The following is a 22,554-nucleotide window of genomic DNA, read 5'->3' on the forward strand; positions in this document are numbered from 1 at the left end:
TATTGGTACATTAAATGTATTCTATAGCAGGCATAGATTGGTCTTCTACCAAATAACCATGTGGCAACCTGTTAATGACCACAGCAGTCACTTCGAGGTGAAGTGTGTCCTATTGGTTTTAGATACTATTGAACTTGTTACTTAACTGATTTATCACAGGTGACCCCGCTAACAGAGTTGTAGTGTTTAACACAAGCTTTTATTTTTACTTTTAATGCTTCAGGTACAGGAGGGTTTGGAACTAGCACTGGGAGCCTGTTTGGCCAGCCGCAGCCTGCACCAGGAACCAGCCTTTTCAACAAGTCCTTTGGCCCGGCTATAACCACCCCAAACACAGGATTTTCCTTTGGCAACACCAACACCATGGTCCATGCCAACCCCAGCAGTATGGTAAGGAACTATGCTGATTCCCGACCCCCTTTCTGTATTGTGGGGGGGTGGGGCTATGATAAGGATATCTACCTTGCTTGATTCCTGTAGTGAGCCTAGGTTAACTCATTCTTGGTGACAATCAGCATTAACAAATAGTACATGAAAGTGTTAGTATATTTTTGATGAGCAGAGTAATAAGTAATTTAGGGGTGCAAGTCAGTTATGGTCAGTTAGTTTTTTTTTTTTTTTTTTTCACTCTCTTTTTTTTTGGCTGTTTTTCACTAAAACCGTAATGAAAGTTTAAAGCCCCCAATGTTGCTGTGGTCGTATGGAAGTGGCAAATCGTGTCGGAGTAGATCGGTAGCTCGTGGTTTTTCGAAATTAATTTGTTTAATTAACATGTCTGCTTTAGAGCGACCTGAGATCAGATGTTTGGCAGCATTTTAAAATAGTTTCTGATGAGGAAACTGCAAAAAATGAAACTTGTACAGGGGGGGCGCCCCCCAGAAAAACATACGCAAAAATTCTGGTTTTAGTATGCTGTTTGGATATGACCTTATACTATATTCAATCAGTGTAACAAAGTCATCGGAAAAACTAAACTCCTTTAAATGCATGCACAGTAAATTTAATGTGTGGTAAATTAAGCCGTAATAAAAACAAACCACCAATTTGAATCCGGTGCGTATTCATTTTGGAACTGGGTAATAAGCGCTGTATTCCTCAAATTACTGTCAAGTTGGTTTTGGATGAGGATGACAATGTCCAAAGCATCTCTTTCACTTGTTTTGCCCCTTCAAAGGGACAACAAACCATTTGAGTACCCAGAAAAGAAAACAGTTCTGGACCTCAGAATACCCAGACTATGTATGAAGCTGCATTTATCTCTAGGGCTGTCTGAATCAATCGGGTAAGCCCTGGCATAACTTAGTTTTTCGTTACTATATTAAAATTGATGTTAATATGAACCGTATATGTGACGGTTTACATGCAGCAAAGTGCGCAATGAGCTCCTGAAAATGAGAAAGTCGGTATCCAGTTTGGTTTGGTTATATCTCTTACCGGTATTGTGTTTGGACTTTGAAAATGTCTGTTTTGGTTTGGGGAAAATCATAACCATTGCAATCCTTGTATTTAAACATTTCATAACCTTGCCTCATTAATGTGCCTAATTTTGATGGTGTTCCTTAATGTTTCAAAATCCCTGGTGTAGTTTTCCTCGTTTCAATACCCACTGCAGTGATGGCAGAGGTGTCGTGCGAAATCTGAATTGGAAATGAATGCTAGTGAATGTCGTGATGGGTCCTACCCTTGTGTTGTTTTTGCTTTTTGAAGGGTTTGTTTGGAACCACGCCTGCCACTCAGTCTGGAGGGCTGTTTGGGAGCTCGACCAATACCAGCACTGCGACCGCATTCGGGACCGGCACGGGGCTCTTTGGGCATACCAATGTTGGTTTTGGCAACGCTCCCTCGCAGGTCTGTCTTAGGCTCTAGACAGCCTATTAGAACGGTTGCTAAAACACCAAACTATTTTTCGTCCAGAACAACCTAACTGGGGGAGGGAGGTGGAGAGAAAGTGATTCATTATTATTAGTCATAATTGAGCTGAGCTGGGATTCAAAAGTCTACAGCTGTAAAACATTGTGCTGCCTACTTACAGCAGAAAAATAATGCTGCTTACATATCCTCACGCAGTGCACTATTAAATGAGCCCACAGTCCCCCTCTTTTTTTGTGACTTGCAATAGGTTGCTTTCAGACATTTAGTTTGCTATTCCAAATCTGGGACTAGACCCAAACCTGGTTTTACCGTGTGTGGTTTGTTTTTAGTGCGAGCTTTGCCAACACCCCCTCCCCCACACCCCTCCTCCACACCGCCTTGGACAAGTGGTATTTCATAAGATCAAGTAACTTTTGATATTGATGTCTGAAAGGGAGAAAGTCTTTGTCCTGTAAAGGAGTTGTTCCAGATCTTCCTGCAAAATCAGTGTACATGGGTTACACCAAAATAAATAAATATTTTAAACCACAAATATGTTTTGGATATCATTGTGTAAATTGTCTGTCCATCACAAAGTGCATTTCTTTGCAATTTGAAGTCAGTTTCAAATGGGCAAGACAGCACATAACAGTTTAGCTGACTCTTGGCCATTCTGGTGAACGGATTTCTACCTCAACTTCCCTAAAGGAATTTGAGTAAGCCACCATAGAAAGGTTCATATCTATGAAGGAAAATGTAAACGCATTTAAGTCAAATGATTTTCTGCACTGAGTATTAAATGTTTTGATGTCATGTCTATAGACTGCAAATAACCTAAAATGCTACCATGAATATAGTTGATCAAAAATGATTTCAGTATGTTTTTCAGTATTGATTTGATTAACTAATACACATGGCAGGCGCTGCGCACCCTGTGTGCATTGGCAGTTAATAAATGAATAACACATTTTGAGAGACTGGTTATGTGACCCACACAGTAGTGCACTGAGGAAGACCAGAAATGGTAATTGGTTTAAAAAATATTTACCGAGTTTACTGATTGGCTGAACTGATTTAATATTGGGCGGGAGACTGAGCGCCCCTCGCACTCAAGTTTCTGACTGATGTAGCACAACGAGATCAAATCTTGAACCATCATGCTTACAAGTGGGGGAAGAACAACTGAAGTTTGGCAGTACTTCTCTTATGATGCTAAAACCATTTAAAACGGTTGAAGAAAAGAATGAGGAATGTGGCTTAAACAGTGACTTCTAACCTTGGTTTTTTTATTTGCATAATTTCAATGAAAAAGAACATGTGACACTGCCTGAATTGTTGTAGTCACTGCATGTTAGTTAAATGTTTAAAAACAAGTAGCTTAAGGTGTATTGTTTGTTACAATAATAATATGCAGTCGATTTCAAACGTTAAGTACAGTAGCTTCAGTATGCTTAGAGGACTAACAGTGGACTAAGTTGACACAAATTCTGTTATTGCATTGAAGGCGGCATTGCACCATATTGAGTGCTGTATCTGGTGTTTGAACTCCTGTATGTCTTCCCAGCACCCTCTTAATGATTTGAGTCTTATTTTTTTTCCACAGAGCCTCTTTGGTAACAAAACGGCTGGATTTGGCACCACTACTACCAGTGCATCATCTTTTGGTACAGGTACTGGACTCTTTGGGAACAAGCCAGCCCTAACTCTGGGAACCAACACCAACACCTCCAGTTTTGGTATGTGTGGAAACTTCATCTTTGACTTATTGGAGCAACTGTATTTCCTATTAAGATAGTGCCTCAATCTAGTAAAATGTCCGTTATGTGTGATTTTAAGCTAGTGTGCCTGTTTTTTATTTTCAACTGTTGGACAGTAGGGACAAATAGTTTAGTCAAATATAACCGCAGTGTTTGTCTTTGTTCTGGTCTCTTATCACTTCCTAATATTGCCTCCTTTATAATTAGTTTTCAAAGTACAATAATGCCTTTCACCTGTGTCTTCCATTCTGCCTTACACCCAACAGAATGGTGATTTCAGTACTGCTAGTGGGCCTGTCCCCTTATCCTCCTTAGTGTGTTATACTAGCTAGTTTGAACCAAAACATGTATCTGATTTGGTTGTTTCATCTCTTTTGAAGGGTTTGGTGCAAATACAGCAGGCAGCAGTCTGTTTGGGAACAAGGCTGGTACAGGTGTACTGGGTACTGGACTGGGGACTGCCTTTGGAGCAAGTATGTTGAAGTACACAAATGGGCTAGCAAAAAAAAAAAAAAAAAAAAAAAAAAACCTAGAGTTTATTGCTTCCTACTTCCAGGTTTATTTACATTTTCTGGTGTTCTATTTTTTTATTTTTCAAAACTACATTATTTTTTAACTGAAACCTTCCACCCGGGTCGAAGCGCTGCGACCCGGGTACGAGACAGGTACGTGGTTTCACACTACGTGGGATTGTGACTGTGGTAGCCAGAGCCCGGGTTGGCACCCAAGTAGGAGTGCCAGCGTGAAAGGGGCTTCAGTCTCGATTAGACTTGAGAACTGAAAATGTGAGACAAACAGGTAACTTTAGCTCCTGATTGCCACCTGTTTTTTTTTTTTTTTTAAATAATTTTTATAATTGATTTCTTTTACACCAACATGTGAAGTGACATTGTTAGTGATTCACTTGGGTACATCGTTTTCATGAAGTTAGTTATGTCTTTTACCCCCGTTTTTAAGATTAGTGAAAGTGGCTAGTAGGAGTATCATGTCCATTTATAAGTTTTCTAACAATACCTGTAAGATGTATTGGGCGTTGCTATGCTGTTTCCTATTTTTTCGGATTGCTTAAGCATTAATGAACTGCTTCGGCAACTCCGATCTATCTCTGAAGCTTATTGGTATCTTCAGCATTAGGTTTCTAAAATTAAGTACAATAAAGTTTAATTCAAGGGAAGTAATTATGTTTTAAAGGAGAGTAGAACATTATTTTTGTGTTACTCTGGTATGACATACATGGAACAGTCATTGGCAGTGAAGTGGTTAATATTGGTGTTTCTAGTATTCAATACCAATTGTTTTATCTTTTATAGCTGTTGGTGCTGGACATACGTCACTGTTTGGAAATAACCAGCCAAAGTTGGGCTCCACTCTGGGTGGAGTAGGGTCCTTTGGGACTCCTGGATTTAATGCAGCTGCAAGTAACCTGGCCTTTGGAGCACCTCCACAACCTGTTGGTAAATATTGATTTCTAACAAGCTGCAACCACTCTTGACAGTCAAGCGCTGATCAACACACTTTTTTTTTTATATAGGACCTTTATAAACAAACCGCTTACATGCCTTTAACTAGTACCTTGTACAATATATTTTTAAATTTTATTTAGAAGCGAAAGATTTTAAAGTAGGATTTTAGTATTTACTATGTTAATCCAGTTGTATGTCTTTGTTTACAGTGCTGACAGACCCCAATGCCACCGCTGCACAGCAGGCTGTGTTACAGCAGCAGATAAATGCTCTGGCATACTCTCCCTTTGGAGACTCCCCTCTGTTCAGAAATCCCATGTCAGACCCCAAGAAGAAAGAAGAGGTAAGGATTTTCTATCTGTGGTATGATTTCGGGTTGAATTAACTGTGCACCAAAACAAAAGATCTCTATGGATTTATTGGCGATTTACAGACAAATATCAATTTGCCATCGGAAGATGTCTTTGTCCTCAAATCTATTTTCTGTATTACTAGGGATGGACTGGTCAATCCCTGTTGCCTGATGCAGAACACTTTTAATTTATATATTTTTTTTATTTTTAGCGTCTGAAGCCAACAAATCCAGCTGCCCAGAAAGCCTTAACGACCCCCACACATTACAAGCTGACACCACGACCTGCCACGCGAGTCCGTCCCAAAGCCCTGACGTCCTCTGGATCTTCCAAATCGCAGCTGTTTGATGGGCTGGATGATGACGAGCCCTCTCTTGCCAGTGGCTCTTTCATGCCCAGGTGCAGTTTAATCATGGGGTGCCTCCGTTACATCTTCTCCAACTGTTTTATCCTAGTTTTAATGGAGCCTTGTTTTCTCCCTTGCCTTAGTATTGTTTCAGTACGTCGTTTTATGGATGTCCTGCAGTTTAATTTCCATTTTAGTGGTTTGGTCCCCTGTGAACAAATTTAAGACTTATGTTTTTAAAAAAAAAAAAAAAAAAAAAAAAAAAAAAAGGTGATTACAAAAGCGAGTTGCATCTAGTAAAAATTGGTGGTTTTTTTGAAGCTCAAAATTGTCTTTACAGGAAAAGCATAAAGAAGCTGGTACTCAAAAACCTGAATGGCAGCAGCCTCTATTCTGAGATGAGCAGGGAGGCTGATGACCTTGCTTCTCCATCTGATTATCCAGAAAATGGCCAGAGGTACAGCATGGAAACCATTTTTTATTATTAACCCAAGTAGTTTGGTCATCAGAACTGCGACACGCAGTACATCAGTGTCATCGCAATCGGCGAGTACCTCTGCAACTTAATGGTATTCTGTTAGCCTTTTCCCTCTAATTAAATTGACAGAGGACTAAATAGTTTTTAATGATTAGAAAACAAATATTGCTCAATTTTTTACTTGTATATTAATAAAACATTATATAATAGTTATAGGACTGCAAGCATCTATTAATGGATTATATCTGCACTCGCAGCTCAAACTTCTACTCTTGCTGATATTACCCACATACAGACGTTCTGTATTCTATAACCTCATACTATATTGCTCAAATTGTACTGTCATGTGTATGGTCTGCTGTATTATCAATAGTAAGTGCTGACTTTGTCTTTCACCAGGAGCATTGAGGAAGACTCCCGGCACCAGGAAAATGAGAGGGACGAGGAAGACCCAGAGGTGACCAAGTTCTACACCAACCCCATTGCCAAGCCCATTCCACACACTCCAGAGGGCAAGCAGACCGTCTCCATGCATGATACCATTGCAGAGCTCAATGTGCGCAATGTCTTGCGAAATGGTCTGGAGGCCAGCAGTGAAGAGGTTTCCCTAGGGGAGGATTCCCTTCAGGATGAGAGGGAGGAAGAGCTGGACAACCAGCAGCCTCCACACCCAGCTGGTGAGTTTAGATTGAACTTTGCACACTGTGCACACTGGTCACTCGTTGCAGAAAGTGGCAGTGTGGTCTTGAGGTTTGTCATCTGGTGCAGCTCAGGTAATGGATTGTATTCTGCCTCTAAACCATTGCAGGGCATGACTGTTTTGCAAGTTTTTTGCAATCCATAGTAATGACTGTTTCTGTAGGCATTGTTCTGGCTCGAGTGGGTTATTACACCATCCCACCCATGGATGAATTGGCCAAGATGACAAATGAGAATGGAGAGTGCATCGTGGAGAATTTCACCATTGGCCGGAAAGGTAAGCAACTAATAGGGGTGGAGTTATGAGATTAAGGAGGTAGCCTAAGAAACCTTCATAGTAGCTGCTTTCACTGTATACTCTATTGTGCAATATCATATACCTCTTTTTATACAGCCCATTAAACACAAATTAACTTTGGTTGATCTGCGAAGAAATAATGGACTTGTATTATTTCTGTTACCTAGATTTAACAGTTGATGAAACCAAAGCTGGTGTTATTTTTGTGTGTTTTATTAAACCACAGGTCAAGTTCAGATTTTTATACATTTTGTTCAATCCACAGGGTATGGGTCCATTTACTACCCTGGAGAGGTGAACGTGACAAACCTGAACCTAGACGAGATTGTTCACTTCCGCAGAAAGGAGGTTATTGTTTACCCTGACGATCAGACAAAGCCCCCTGTGGGTGAGGAGTTAAACAGGTCAGTACCAGTGGTTAGGCTGAAAACAGTTATTTTACATATCATGATCACACTGAAAGCACATTTTGAAATGCTCTTGTTCACTTGGACTTCATTTTGAATTCCATAAAATTGCCCTTTTACAGAACAAAAAGTGCTCGGTGAAAAGATCTAAGAACAAATCTGGTCAGCATTACCCATAGTATTTGGAACTTTTTCTGGCATATGGATGCAACAAAAAAAATACCAAAATAATGTAAAACATTGATGTTTTGGGGTTCATACCAAATGTATAGGACATTGTGTTTCTGTACTTGTTTAGTATTTGTAGTAATTTTATTTTTTCTTTGCTCACAGACGAGCGGAGGTGACCCTGGATGGAGTCTGGCCAAATGATAAGACGACATGCACCCAGATTAAGAGTCTGGAGCGACTGACAGAAATGAACTACGAGGGACGACTGGAGAATGCTTCACGCAAGCAGGGTGCTCGCTTCCTTGAGTACAGGCCTGAAACCGGTTCTTGGGTTTTCGAGGTAAAAAAAACTTGTATTTCTAGATTGCCATAATGCCTGTCATCATTCACTTATACTTCTGACCTACTCTTTGTTGTTATCCTTGCGTGCAAGACGGAGGACTATAAATTGCACTGATCATGTGATCAATATCTGTATGCATTCCCGCTGGAACAGTTTCATGTGGTTTAAATGAACTTTGAAAACACTGGTGGTGGTCTGAAAGGGGTAGTCTTTATAACAATGTTGAATACTGATGGGGAGTGTTTTTGATAGGGATGCATCGATATGTGATTTTTGGAGCCCACCTGATCTTCCATATCAATAATTGTCAGATGCCATTTTTTTACAATTTTTTTTTCCCCTTCTGCCAGAAGTGAATTTAGCAAAACAGTGGTAAATCAATAGCATGTTTAGTGAACTTAAATCCACCCATAAGTGAATGTATATACATTTCTACTGAAGTGGTATAAAATAAAGAAGAGCTTGCATCGAAAAGCATATTTCCATACAGTGTTAACAAGTTTATAAACCAGATTACGCTTCCTACCGGGAGCCTCGACACCCACGGAAATGTGCTCTGACTAGTTTGCATGATTGAGAAGACCTACAGGCATGGGATGGCAATCTGTATAGAGCATAGACCCCCATGTTAATGTATCTCCACACAGCATGTTTAATACACTGCAGCTTGCTGTACTGATGCAATAATGATGGTGGCTTAACTTGTTACGCATCCATTCAATTTTAGTGTTACCCTTTTTACAGTCATTTTGTTCATTCACCCCATCGCAGGTAGCTCATTTCTCCAAATACGGACTGCAGGATTCTGATGAGGAAGACGAGGTTCCCCCAACCAAAACGGATGCCAAGAAGCTCAAGACGGCCCCAGTGCTTCTCGCAGGACAGCAGCAGCCACCACCAGCCCAGCAGATGGCGCTAAATGGCAAACTCACCCCACTACCACTGGTAGGTGGTAGCATTCGTTGAATACCTGCTATACTGCAGATTGTATTAGTGGTTTGTTGGGGAGGGAAAGGAATGAATTTGCTTGACCTTGTGCAGTCAGGTTGACGTTTTCCATGTAAGAAATGTTAAACCAAAAAGGTATTTTCTATTTTAAATCTTAAGGTCTCTGTTTTACAAAATCGGTGTGGTTTTGATGTCTGAGGGAGGTCTTTTGAATAGAGCAAGTAAGAGGCAGTGGCAACCTAGCAGCTTTTTACATAATTCCATATTTTTGTGTATCGCTCTAAATTTAAGACTTTCACCAAGTTGAGTCTGGGAAGTCTTTGTTACACCGAAAGAATGTCTTCTAGTTAAGTCCTTTTTGTGATGTTAATAAAAAGACAAAGATGTAATAATGTTGCTACAAGCTGTTTGCTGTCATGATTTCTGGGTTTTGTTTTATACAGAGATGCAAATGGATCTAGTTGGGCAAAGAATATTGGCCCAGTTGCAAAGACAGCTGCCTCCTAATTGATCTAGTAAACAGGATTGTTGGTTGATATAGCTGCTTTTTGAGTCAATTGTTTGCTAGTTATCATGCAATTATCTAGCATGTTAAAGAATCCAGCCCATCAGTGAGATGGGAAAAGTAGTCACAGTGCCTGATTTTAAGCATTTAGTTTATGCTACTTGGGTAAAGATAAGGGGGTCCTCTGCAACAGCAGAAAGTCCCTGCTTGGCAGATATGTTAGCAAATCTCATGCAAGTCAAATTTTTGTGTAACTGAAGTCTAACCCCAAGTTGGCTGTGTTCAAAGCACATCCTGTCTTTCCATTACAGTTTTCTCAGCGTCTTGCTCTCTGCTGATGACATGGTCAGTCCAACATCTGGCTAGTTGTGCTTGATTGACCAGCTGTTTTTTGCCTCCTGGAGCCGTTTGTTAGTCTACATGGTCAGACTGTCAGGCAAATATTAATACCAAATTATGTAATTGGCCCTGTTTAATATATATATATATATATATATATATATATATATATATATATATATATATATATATATATATATATATATATATATATATATATATATATATATATATATATAATTTATATATATATATATATAAAAACCCGCCAACAACTTTGGTTGATCTTACGGCATTATACAAAACATAAATAAGCTGTTCAGTAGTGGATCAAGGCTTGAAACGTAAATGTTTTAAGTTTGCTTTTAATTAGTAATTTTATTTTAACTAAAGCAAAATGTAAAGTTGTTGGCATTTCTATAAATACGTTTTTGAATATCATGTGCACGTACCAATTGTTTTAGTGAGGTTTTCTCGCTAAAATATACTAAAGTGCCGTGAGCTACATACTTTTAGCATATTATTATTATTATTCATAAATAAACATATGAAAGTGTCACTATTATTTTTATTTTACTGTTCTAGAACTTTTTAAATTCCTGGTATATATGTATGAAGAGATTATGTAGTTTTGTATTTGGTTGCATTGTAAGTGAAATTCCAAATAAAGTGTATAATAAAGTAATGTGCTATCCTTTTTGTCTTATTTTAATGTTAGAGCTGTAGATTTTCTTTTCTTTGAATGACTGAAACTTGAGTATACAGCTATGGCCAAATGTTTTGCAGCACCCTATAGATTGAACTAATTTTGCTTCATAGTTGAATAAAACCTGCTGAAATAATGTTGTTAACATATTGAATTACATACTGCTTTCTAGTTTTCCAGATACTTATGAAAAACTGTTTAAAATTAAAGTGTGACATTCCAAAATCTAACATGAAATACTGTAGTACTGTTATGACTTCCAGTAGACTTGCAATATCATTTTGTAGTTTCTTTGATTTACATGATAAATAAAAGTTCTGAATTATGTTCATATTGTTTGTTTCATTATGTCTCAATCCTAAAGTTCTAGGTGATGCACAACTTTTGGCCATACCTGTACACTGTGGCTCAAATGCTGACAAACTATTTTCCACGTTGTTCTCAAACATTGGGTCTTCATGATTAGTAACCGTTTGGTTAAGTGATTCTCTTCTGGTAGAATGAATAGTAGGATTGAGCCTGTGATTAAATTGGTGCCTTGGCCTATATATTGTCATTTAATACAGTGAATATTGATCATTGTTCTGATTCTAACCTTCAGACCTGTTTCAACAGGTTTATAAAAACTAAGTTTCATCTGGGAAACACACCACTTTGATACTTCCCCTTATGATATTGAAGTAAAGGACCTAATTAAAAAAAAAAAAAAAAAAAAAAAAAAAAAAAACTCCAGGAAGGGTCATATTTTAACTTCAGCCACCATTTAGATCAGTTGAATAGAAGAGCATTTTACAATGGAGCTATTCATCACATCACACCACAACACACAAACTTGTGTTTTATATTTAATTTGTGACCTAAATGTGTATTACAAGGAAGAATACTCTAACTGAACAGGAGAGGGTGGATAATCTGAAGACATGGGAGATTTGCGAAACACAATAGATTCTGAACTGTAAATGACTTGGATAAAGCGTTTTAATCTTTTCAGTTTTGGTAAAATGGTGTGTAACTTGCTGGTGAGACCGCAAAGCCAGTGTTTTAAAGAGGGGAGTTGAAGAAGTGTGTTTAATTGTTCACAGATAGTAAGGTCTTACCTTTGCTCTGTGTCTGTGTGTGCAGAGCCCTGGGATGTTGGAGCAGCTGGGGAGAGTGACGGAGCTGGACAGCGACATGGCTGATATCACTCAGGAGCCACCTCATGACCACATGCTTGATGAGAACGACGACGAGGAAAGGCAGGATGGAGAGAGTCCCACAGAGCAAGAGCCAGTGTCTGCATCCAGTCACATTGCATCCTCACTAGGCATAAACCCACACACACTGCAGGTATTTTCTGACTTGCCCATTCAAAAGCTGCAATTTTGTTAGACAATGTTGCGGATAGTCTGTTTTTTTAATAGTAAAAGCGCTAATAAATAAATACTTTTGCTGTACCTGAGCCCTATGGAACAAGGTCAACATAGAATACAACTTCTGACCTGATTTTAATTAACAGATGTATGCTTTACAATGCATTTAACAAAGCATGACCAGTTCCTGTGATGTCCCAAAAGCGATCGGCTGCCACAGAGCAGAAATGGTTCATGTCTGCTTTCCCCCCCCCCTGCAGATAATGAAGGCTTCCCTGTTTGTGGAGGATGACGAGTGTGACATGTTCCAGGATCAGAGGTTTGGGAAGTATTCACACAGGATGGATGAGTCTCAGGAGATGGGCTCACCGCGGATTTTCCTCGCTGGTTCTCAAGGAAGGCCCTCGGGTAAACTGTTCGCCCAAAGCTATATGCAGGATTGCATCTACAAAGTGCAGCACATAACTCTCTACCACAATGTACCACTACAACTTATTGTAGCATCACACCCAGTATTCCATATCAACATGTGCACTTAATTGTATTTTCTTTAAATGTCTTGTGTATTGTTTTTATGTTGCAGTGGGAGGGTTACTCCAGTCAAGATTTAGCAGTGGTTCTTCGCTCTTTTCTAAACCCCAGGAAGCTTCCTCTGGGTTGACCCCCCAGAGACTGCACATGCCATCAGTGCCCGAGCCATCCCGTCTCTCCCTCTGGCCCACGCTGGCCCCCTCCTTCTTTATGCCAACACCTACTCTCGAGGTGCCTCTCCGAACAGTGGGGACCCGTCGTCAGCTGGGCCCGGTGCCCCTGGACCGCTCTGTGACCCTTGGCAAAGGCAAGCTCCTGATGGACATGGCGCTTTTCATGGGTCGCTCATTTCGGGTTGGTTGGGGCCCCAACTGGACACTGGCTCACTGTGGTGAACAGATCAGTCAAGCAAAGAGCTTACAACAGGATCAGCAAACAGAAGCTATGGGATATGGCTTCCTGCCCAAACCGTCCACGTTCAAACAGTAAGTGCGCAATGAAAGCATCTTGGCCCTGGGAAGCTAGAGTAAATAAATGTTTTTTTGAAGCATCATCTGGTTTCTCGGGCTGTGATTTGTTAATAAGCTTGGACCACCTAATCATACGTTATGTAAGGTAGTCCAAGATTAGCACTGATCTGGGTCTGTGAAACCAGTTGTACATGAAGCAATTTTGTGCATGAGGATGATTTTAACTTAAGCCACAATGTGCCTTATTTGAAGTCAAACCGTGACCTAATTCATTGCAACACATAACCAAGTTATGGAAAATTAAAAATATTAACATGTAGGTAACTAAACATTACGCAAAGCAGTGGCACTAAAGAAGTGATGCATTCTGGTTAGGTAGGAGGGATCTGCTAGCTCCCAATTGTGCTGTAACGCCTAGACAAACAGTGCCACTCTTGACCCCTGTGTTTTAGGATTTCTGAATACCCGTTTAAAGTGAACATGGAGAAAGTGATAAATGTGTCTGAAAGGGATGTGGAGGAAGATCTCAGTCTCTACCGCAGGCCCCTGGCGATAGAGTTGAAACACAGCACCATAATCACTGATGAACCCTGCCCATTGATCCAGCCGGCCCAGGGAGTAGATGCACTTCACGAGTATGCTGAATGGATCAGTGAGGTGACCAAGGAGCCAGATTCAGTCGACGGTAATAATTCCTTTGTGAATAGAGGTGGGGGACTTCATACAGTGTGGTTATGAAGTCAGGCCGCTAAATAGCAATGGTGGAGAAAAGGAATTGGTCAGAGCACTGAAGAATGGTATCATGTGGCAACTCTACCTACCAAAATGCAATGTTCTGTGGTATACCTGGTTCCACTTGCTGTGATGATATATCCACCCTGTACTATCTCATAACAGACATTCTTCCAACAGCTAGAGAAGATAATGTTCAATGTTGACATGATGAGGAACTAAAAATACAGTATTTGGCTTGAAATATATGTGAATAGGCTTTTTGTATTCTTGCACTACCAGGCAATGTCCTCCAGATGGTGCAGTTGTCTAATATATATGCAAAAGTACCACTCTGGGCAAGCCAAACCTAATTGTTCCTTTTGGCATAGACCTGTTTTTTATGAATTGGTAGGTAGGAATTTTGTTTTTGTTTTGCAAAATCAGTACCTCCTTTTTTTTATTTTTTTTTTATCCATTTAACTTATAATTATTGTCAGGCATACAAGATAATTGCACAATATATTTATTATTTTATTAGTTTTAGTATACATTTCAAAACACACAATTGTATCCCCTTTAGTCATGAACAAAGATAATCTAGCATGTTTCCTGTCAGCCCTTAGAAACTGTGGCAGCTCCCAGCTCTTCTTCGTTACAGCAACATTGCATCACCGAAATACTTTCAACCACTGAAACTTGTTACCCCTTGAAGCATTACAATAATACAAAAACAGGGATGTCGCTTAAACTATCCATATGAGTAATAGGCTTTCTTCTGAAGTATATTTCTGCACCCGACAGGCACGGTGAGGCACTGGCAGCTAGTCTGGACACTGTGTGAGGCTTTGTGGGGAAGCCTGGGTGAACTGGACCCTGACTCTGAGATGCAGAGCGAGTACCGACAGAGGCTGCAGCGCAGGAGAGCCTTTTCTTACTGGCTATCCCAGAGCGCTGCCCGCAGGATAGAGGAGGAGGTTGCACTGTCCCAACACAAGAGCCATGTGGAGGCCACTTTCAGTTACCTGACTGGAAACCGCATAAGTGAGGCCTGTAGGCTGGCACAGCAGTCAGGTAAGCAAGGGAAGGGCTGGTACCATTCATCTGTCTTGTGTGTCTTTTATAGCGGGCAGGAAAGCACAGAAGAGGCACATGAAAAAACTTTTTTTTTTTTATAAGAAATCTAAGAATAAGTTATCACAGAGTCAACCGTTCTAGCTCTTAAAATGACCTCTGTTGTAACTGAATGTGCTGTTAAACTCCTATTCCCTGTCTGTTCCCCTTTGTCAGGCGAGCACCGACTCTCACTGCTGCTATCTCAGGCGTCTGGAAGCCAGCACAGCAGGGAGCTGCTGTCCATGCAGTTGGTAGACTGGAACAGGCTGCAGACTGACTCCTTCATCCAGGAGGAAAGGCTGCGCATATATGCTCTTCTGGCTGGGATACCTGTAAGTACTGAAATGGTGTAGGCTTTATTGCATTGTCTAGTTATCTTTCTATTCCCCAGGTTACAACTATGAATGAGAACATGCTGGTCCTACTTGAAGTGCTAATTTCCCTTCCACTCAAATTCGCTGTCTTATTGGACTAAATATATTTACTTTTATATCCACAGGTATGGCAGTCTTCAGAAAGTTATATCAATGTCTGCTCAGAGCTGGACTGGAAACGCTGTGTTGCCATCCACCTCTGGTATATGTTGCCGCCCACTGCCTCTATTGCAGATGCTCTGAGCAAGTATGAAGAAGCTTTTCAGGTAAAAGACCATTTTTTCCTCCTGGGGTTGCTTTTTAAGTTAAATTATCAAAATGATTGGTTCTTAATGTATATTTTAATTTTAAAACAAAGAAACTGGTTGATTACTAATTGCCTTCAACCCTCCCCTTTCAAGGGCTCTTCAGAGTGTCAAAAATATGCCTGTTCGCCACTGCCCCCCTACCTGGATGATTCTCAGCTTGGACTGGAGGAGTTTGAAGACACAGAGGAATCAAAGAGGCCACTTTATGATATCTGCTTTCACCTGCTGAAGCTGTACAGTGACAGGTGAACAGGGGCTTGCAGGGGATTATGAAATCTGATTTGCCATAAGCTTCATCAACTGATTCACATTTGTCAAATAAATTGATTGTAGCTTTGATTAGATTATGAATATAGAAAATGTTTAATTTGATTGCATCATTAGTGACATGTTATGACTGCATAGTAACATATTAATCGAAATAAGATACTAGCATGGGAGCTGGCAAAATACAGGGTGGGTGGGTCAGGTATGTCACTCTAACTTACAAAATAAATTATTCGTATAGTGATCAAGGTTTTATTTTTCTTTTAATGATGCAATCCTAGTTTTTGGTATGTGCAATGTAATAAAAGGCAAATCAAACTGAGTAAATATTGTGTTCATTGCACAACGCCCCCTTTTCCACATTTTATTTAAGTTATGTTATGAAAATGTATCTATGGCCACTTTGTTGTAAAGACAGGACCATAACCGAGATTATTTAACAAAAAAAAACCAAAAAACAGCGTTTTATAGACTTTGTTTTTATCTGCAGTGCACACAAGATTTATAATTTATTTTTTTAACCGTAACTAATGCATGGCATTCTTTGTTCTGTAGTTAATTTACAAGGGTAAAGTTAGGCCCTTCTTTCTTCTGGGATATTTTTCAACTGTATTACATTGTTACATATAATGGCTTTGATAATGTTTTGCAAGTGAATGAATATTCAAGTACTTGTCTGAATCTTGAACAGAGAGCCAAGCATGAAAGTAATGTGTCTGTGCCAGCACTAATTACTAGTAATTCTTTGTTTCTATCATTAACATGATTGTTTTTGTATCCATGCTGGTTGAGACTTTTTTAAATGAGACACTTTTGGGTGCACTTCTTAGTCTTCCAATTTTTAAGATTTGTATTGAAAAGAATCAAAGGACGTGAACATTTTAAATTGAGCTTATTTGTGACAAAGCTTCTATTCTGACTGATGCCTTATTTTCCTGTTACAGACACTATGATCTCCAACAGTTGCTTGACCCCTGCACTGTGACGTTTGACAGGCTGGATTATACGCTAAGCTGGCACCTGTGGAATGTGCTGCAGGCATTGAACTACTCACACCTGTCTGAGCAACAACAGGGCTTGCTGCACACCAGTTATGCTGCCCAGTTAGAGAGTACTGGGCTTTGGGAAATGTCCATCTTTGTACTATTACATATCTCTGATGCACAGTGAGTATTTTGGTACATTTGCAGAGTAGAAGCCTGCAATAGCTTTAGTTTATTTGGATGGCTCCATCAGATGGTTGGTAGTAAGTTCTGAAAAATGTAAGATGAAAAGGTTCTCTTCTTTGGCCCCAGACATACAAGTTTGATCATACCAGACAGATCTGAGAAAAGCAGTAATCATTATTACAACACTAAACACTAAAATGTACAGAAACGGTTCTGAAGTGTGAGCATCACTTGACATGTACTCTTCAAAATTAATGGAAACAAGGAATGGGCATCTTATCTGAATATTTTGATAGGTTCATGAAAAGTCAAGGCTTTTAAATGTTTTAGTATCCCTCTTTCTTTGGACTGTGAAAGCCAAATGTTAACTTTCAGCTCAACTTTTCTTTCTCAGGCAGCGTGAGAGAGCAGTAAGGGAGATGCTGAGCCTGCACTGCCCCTTAGTGGAGACACAGGACTCTGCTGAAAGGGAGCGCTTCCTTACTGAAAATCTGTGTCTACCAGTGCAGTGGATACATGAGGCCAAGGCCACACGTGCATGCCGGGAGGGAGACAAACACAAAGAGGCCCTGCATCTTTTCAAGGCTGGACATTGGAACCAGTGCCACAAACTGGTCGTCCAGTACCTTGCCTCGGGTAAGGGTGCCTTATCTTCGTGGTGGGATCTTCTGTCTGAATGGTGCCAGTTACATCTGGTATAAATAGTACAATAATGTATTCAGTGTTACAAGCCTCTCGGACCCTTGTTTACTGTGTAAGTAATCATCCCTCTTCAAAAAGACAAAGATTCATAAGCAAATGTCAACTCTTTGCTACCATTGTAGAATGACTGGGTGGGATATTTTGTTTCCATTTTATCACAAATTGGTTCCTGCAATGGTGCAGACTGTTACAACATTGAATGCTTTTAACTTCAGCTTTATTTTTTTCCCCTTTCCTCAGATGCTATTATCAATGAGAACCATGGCTACCTGCTGGAGTTCCTGGAGGGGCTGGCGTCTCCAGATCGCTGTACTGTTATCCAAGACTGGGACATCTCTGGCAGAGTCTTTCTTGATTACATCCATGTCCTACAGACATTGGATGGTATACAGAAGGTATTTATATTTATCCCTGTTTTGAGGCTATTGGTTTTATGGTTGGTGTGTTCCCTTTGCCAGTGGCTGAGATTTTGATCTGAACTCAGTCCTTTGTACTTACTAAAACAACTACACTTAAACATCACATCTGCAGCATTTTGACTAAAATAATTAGATTTCTCAATGCTACTGCTGTATGGTATTGTGTGTTTGCAGTTGGAGGGTCCTGGCTATGAGTTGGAGCGACTACACACCGAGGTGACCTCTCTGTGCAGCAGGATCGAGCTCATTCAGTGTACGACAGCCAGGGACAGGCTCGCCCAGTCGGGTAAATTGATGTTCACAAAGTTAACTTTCTTTATATTCTATTGGCTGTGTGTGTACATATAAACTAAACCTTTTTCTGAAAAACACATGCGATTCAGGTGGTTCAGATCTAATGTCTCAGCAGTATATTGTACCTGTAGCGCCAATTATGGAATATGAGAACTATTTGAGCAAAATATTAAGAGTTGCAGCCCAAACAAGAAACCAAGTACATGTGTGTGGGGAAACAAAAAAACTAGTTAAATTATGCCAAGTGTTTTTATGTGAAAGTATTCTGTCCTGGGTTTGTTTTGTTTTTTTTTTAAAAAACAAAACCAAAAAAAAAAAATTATATGTAGTTTAACAATATAATTGTTGTACTGTAAAACAAATAAAAAAAGCAATAGAATAAACACACATAGTGGTTATAATATATAGTGCTTCTGTTCGGTGCTTATCTGTAGCTATTTGAGTTTTTTTTGGGAGGGGGGGTGGGGCTTTTGCTTTTTATATACTGTATGAAATTATTGTTTTTGGTTATTTACAAAATGCTTGGGCTTTTTTTCTGTCAAAATATGTATAGTAACTCGACAGCATGCTTAAGCTGTACCTTCTTTCCTTTGATGTCTTCTACAGCTAAACCCTTATGGTCACGGGCACATTCTTCTGGGGTTTTTGTGTGTAGGCATTTTTTTTACATTTCGCCAAAATTTGCAATTCTGTTTTAAATCCTCCGTATCTTAACTGTAGTACAGCTTTTAAATCCCGTTAAAAAGCCTCCTTTGCTAATTTAAATCTCGCAAGAGGGGTCTCCAATTGAAATGTAGGAATTTGCTGCCACTCTGTAGTTGGGTGGGTTTAAAGTGTTCAACATCTTGAACTTCAATGCATCCACCTAATTGTGTGTTTTGTTCTTTTTTTGGACAGAGATGGCTAAACGGTTGGCTAATATTCTGAGAGTGGTACTGAGTCTCGGATGGGAGGGTGCTCCAGACCTAAAACGTGTCCCGCTCCGCCACTTGGCGCCACACATTGGCCACTTGCCCATGCCAGAGGACTATGCTCTGGAGGAACTCCGTGGCCTCACTCAGGCCTACCTGCGTGAACTTATTGTTAGCCAATGAGGAGCCTGCTACAAGTACAGGAAGGATAGACTTTGGAGTGGGGTGGACAGACAGGCAGCCTGAGAAACCCCAATCTGAGAAACTCGCCATACTCTTGAAGCAGAAAAAGTTGGGTGCATTGCTTTAACTGGTTACCCCAGTGGTTCAGGAACAATAATGCATTCCTGTGGTGGAGGGTGGGGATAAAGGGGATAAATTAGCTCGAGAAGGCTAAGTGTGTATGTTTAATAATTAAACTAGTTTTTCCTGTAGCTCATTCTTAACCAGTCTCTTGTCCTTTATGTGCCCTGTTTTATAGGGAAATTCGTCATGAGTGAGTTTTGGCACACAAGAAAATATTATAAAAGTTGCAAATTTGTTTTCACTGGAGTGAATACAATTTACCAGTTTATCCCAGCCCCTAAATAAGCCTTGAATGGGTGATCTAAATTTCTAATGTGTAAAAAAAAAAAAAAAAAAAAGCTGTTACCTCCAACCCTAACATCTGGTAGACAGCTGTACTAGGTTCATGAAATAATATATCATGACTGATATTTGTGTACCTCATTAAGCCCAAAAGGCATATTCATGGGTTGTTGGAGTGATCTGTTGGTCAATCAAAGTCTGTAGAGCAGAACATGTGTGCCCCACAGCACTTTGGAAAGCAGGACAAGTGGTGGAGGAGAATGGGGAGGGTTGTCATCTGAACAAACACACAACATGGATTTGAATGGACAATTTGTCTTTCTTGTGGGGTAACTTTTTTTTTACCCTTTTATACTTTGTTCACATAGGAAGATGTTTAAAAGATTCAAGTGTGGATACAATAATCGCTGGAATAGGTTATTGCACTTAATTTGAATACCCTTATAAATTTATTTCATTAGCCATTGCAGTAAATAAATCCAGGTGGGAAAACTTGCTACAGCTCTAGGTTTCCTTAAGTATTGCAGACTTAAATTGCATGTTGACAAAACATTTAGGTTGTTAAGGTTTAGTTTTGGATAGTTCTAACATTTGTTTTAAAGAATATCAAAGTAAAGCAAATATTGATTAGATTCCTGAGTACCAAAGAAATTCATTATTTTAATTGCAACAGCATCCCTGAACTGAATACTGGAGATATGCACAGCAGGAGCTTCCAGCTGTATTTTATTTTAATTGTAGTCTGAGGTTAAGAGAAAAACAGTAGCCCAGAGGTATTTTGTAATGTCCTTGCAAACTATCTTCTACAAATGCATATGTACTATGAGCTTCTGTAACTGCTGCAAGTCACATAGTTGCCACTTAAACACAACAATTAAAACATTTAAAAAAAGAAGTTCTGCATTCTGTAATCCAGTTATTGTGGTAAGGTTAGAGAAAGGAATGTATTTAAATACAACAATCCTACTTTTGTTGAAATATAGCTTGGAACAGAAGTAGCAGAGGCATTTTTTAACTAATTGTTTTGTTAAAGGAAGATAAACTATCATGTTTTTCAGGGTGTACATTGATATTGATGTTTTTCTAGAAGTTACTGAATTGATCCAGCTAGTCAAGAGGTCCTTCCTGGCTTATCAAAAATGGGGTACATGCCTCCTGGATTTGCAAGGGCTTTGCCCCATGCCAACTTAATAAAAATAAAAAATAAATACAAATAAATTCAACTTTTTGTATGAGTATTTTAAATAGTCAGAAGTGTGAAATCCCAGTTTAGTTTATAAATATTGACACTTGCATTTATAAAATAATGTATTATTTTGATCCCTGATTTGAATGTTGACATTGAAAGGTATGGCTAGATACTTCCTATTGTACATACTGTATTTAATGTGGCCCCTTTCTGCAGCTGGAGGAATAGCATCCTCTAGTGTCTGTGCCTTCTAGGAAGAGGATGTGTTGCTGTCTTTCCAAGGGTGTTGGCAGCATCTGTATGCATGACCGTGTATCTGTTTTTATTAAAGAATGAAATGAATAAATGATGGATTATATTTTGTCTTCAAAAATTGTCAATGCCAGTGTTGTGTTTTTTTTTTTTGTTTTGTTTTTATTTGTATTTTCAATTTAGAATAAACATTGAAAAACTTCAGCAGGATATCTGTGTTTTCAATTTTATTTATAAGGGTGAATTTCGCTTGGCCAGGGTCTTCAACAACCAAGAAAATCACTATCGATGTGCAATGAAACCAGAATATGTGACTATTTACTTTGATCAAATGAAGAGTTACAACATGAAACTTGCTTGCTGGTGAAGTATGAGACTAGGATTAATTTGCAACATTATGGGACCACCAGTTTAAATGATTCTCAAGAAAATATGTAAAATCAAGCCACTGAGAGTGTGAGTTTACCCCTTCTCCAGTCTAAATCTATATGTATAATGCCTTGGATGTGTTGCTGGTTGTCTTCATTCCTCAACGGGTCCTAAGTCCACATTCATAATTCCCTACTACTTTTCATCATAATCCATCCACATCTCCTTGTTTGGGCAAATTGGGTCAGGAAAGATCAAAGTCTGTACATCAGTTTAACTAAGGAGTTTGCGAAATGATACAGAATATGTCCCATCCTGAAGGAAAACCAATGCATAATCTAAACTTGTTTGTTCTATGAAGTGAGAACATCTCATTTTCATCACTGTAACTAAATATACGCTTAAGAGTTGGTTGTCCATCGCTTAATGCCGCTCTCAAGTGAGCATGAACAAAAAGATGGAGGTATTTACGGGTGCTTGAATTTAAACCCATTTATTCTGTAATATCTGAGCATTGTAAACTCAACATTTTAAACTCTTAATTGTATTGAATCCGACTTTTTTGCTCAAAAAGGTGTTCAACTTTACTTAGAACTTGATTAATTCTCAGGATTCTCTAAACAATGATTGATAGATTAACAATGACGTTGATGGTTTCATAGGGTTCAGGAAATTGGACAAAAAACATATGGGAAGCTTCATAACTGAGGAGATGTATCTGGCAGAAATATTTGTAGTTGTACAGAAGTTAACTTACTGCTCTGATTGGTAGTTGTCATAAATGTTACTACCAAGTAACACCATTGCTGTTATTTTAATAGGCAACTGCAGTGTCTCTTACAGAATGCAATCTTATTACAATTTGATT

The 22,554-nt window shown here is 39.3% G+C and overlaps 1 protein-coding gene across 5 annotated transcripts in view; it reads left to right on the top strand.

Annotated features, from left to right (window-relative positions):
- Positions 1-21,521, top strand: part of LOC131737817 (nuclear pore complex protein Nup98-Nup96-like) — a 28,028-nt gene extending 6,507 nt beyond the window's left edge. For 4 of the 5 annotated variants that reach the window (XM_059029530.1, XM_059029531.1, XM_059029529.1 and 1 more), the window contains 26 exons: positions 224-390; positions 1,708-1,848; positions 3,455-3,587; positions 3,989-4,081; positions 4,919-5,062; positions 5,281-5,414; positions 5,636-5,823; positions 6,111-6,227; positions 6,648-6,925; positions 7,111-7,224; positions 7,511-7,649; positions 7,986-8,163; positions 8,938-9,111; positions 11,787-11,993; positions 12,277-12,424; positions 12,600-13,032; positions 13,470-13,702; positions 14,533-14,802; positions 15,019-15,176; positions 15,344-15,484; positions 15,620-15,771; positions 16,738-16,959; positions 17,357-17,598; positions 17,905-18,059; positions 18,258-18,369; positions 19,275-21,521. In XM_059029530.1, the coding sequence (XP_058885513.1) occupies positions 224-390; positions 1,708-1,848; positions 3,455-3,587; positions 3,989-4,081; positions 4,919-5,062; positions 5,281-5,414; positions 5,636-5,823; positions 6,111-6,227; positions 6,648-6,925; positions 7,111-7,224; positions 7,511-7,649; positions 7,986-8,163; positions 8,938-9,111; positions 11,787-11,993; positions 12,277-12,424; positions 12,600-13,032; positions 13,470-13,702; positions 14,533-14,802; positions 15,019-15,176; positions 15,344-15,484; positions 15,620-15,771; positions 16,738-16,959; positions 17,357-17,598; positions 17,905-18,059; positions 18,258-18,369; positions 19,275-19,471 (4,670 nt within the window). In that variant the 3' untranslated portion in view covers positions 19,472-21,521. The remainder of the gene's footprint in view (positions 1-223; positions 391-1,707; positions 1,849-3,454; positions 3,588-3,988; positions 4,082-4,918; positions 5,063-5,280; positions 5,415-5,635; positions 5,824-6,110; positions 6,228-6,647; positions 6,926-7,110; positions 7,225-7,510; positions 7,650-7,985; positions 8,164-8,937; positions 9,112-11,786; positions 11,994-12,276; positions 12,425-12,599; positions 13,033-13,469; positions 13,703-14,532; positions 14,803-15,018; positions 15,177-15,343; positions 15,485-15,619; positions 15,772-16,737; positions 16,960-17,356; positions 17,599-17,904; positions 18,060-18,257; positions 18,370-19,274) is intronic. The other variant, XM_059029533.1, reaches the window with a different exon arrangement.
- Positions 21,522-22,554: the final 1,033 nt, after the last annotated feature.

This window comes from Acipenser ruthenus, chromosome 8 (assembly GCF_902713425.1).
Source record: "Acipenser ruthenus chromosome 8, fAciRut3.2 maternal haplotype, whole genome shotgun sequence".
NCBI lineage: Eukaryota > Metazoa > Chordata > Actinopteri > Acipenseriformes > Acipenseridae > Acipenser > Acipenser ruthenus.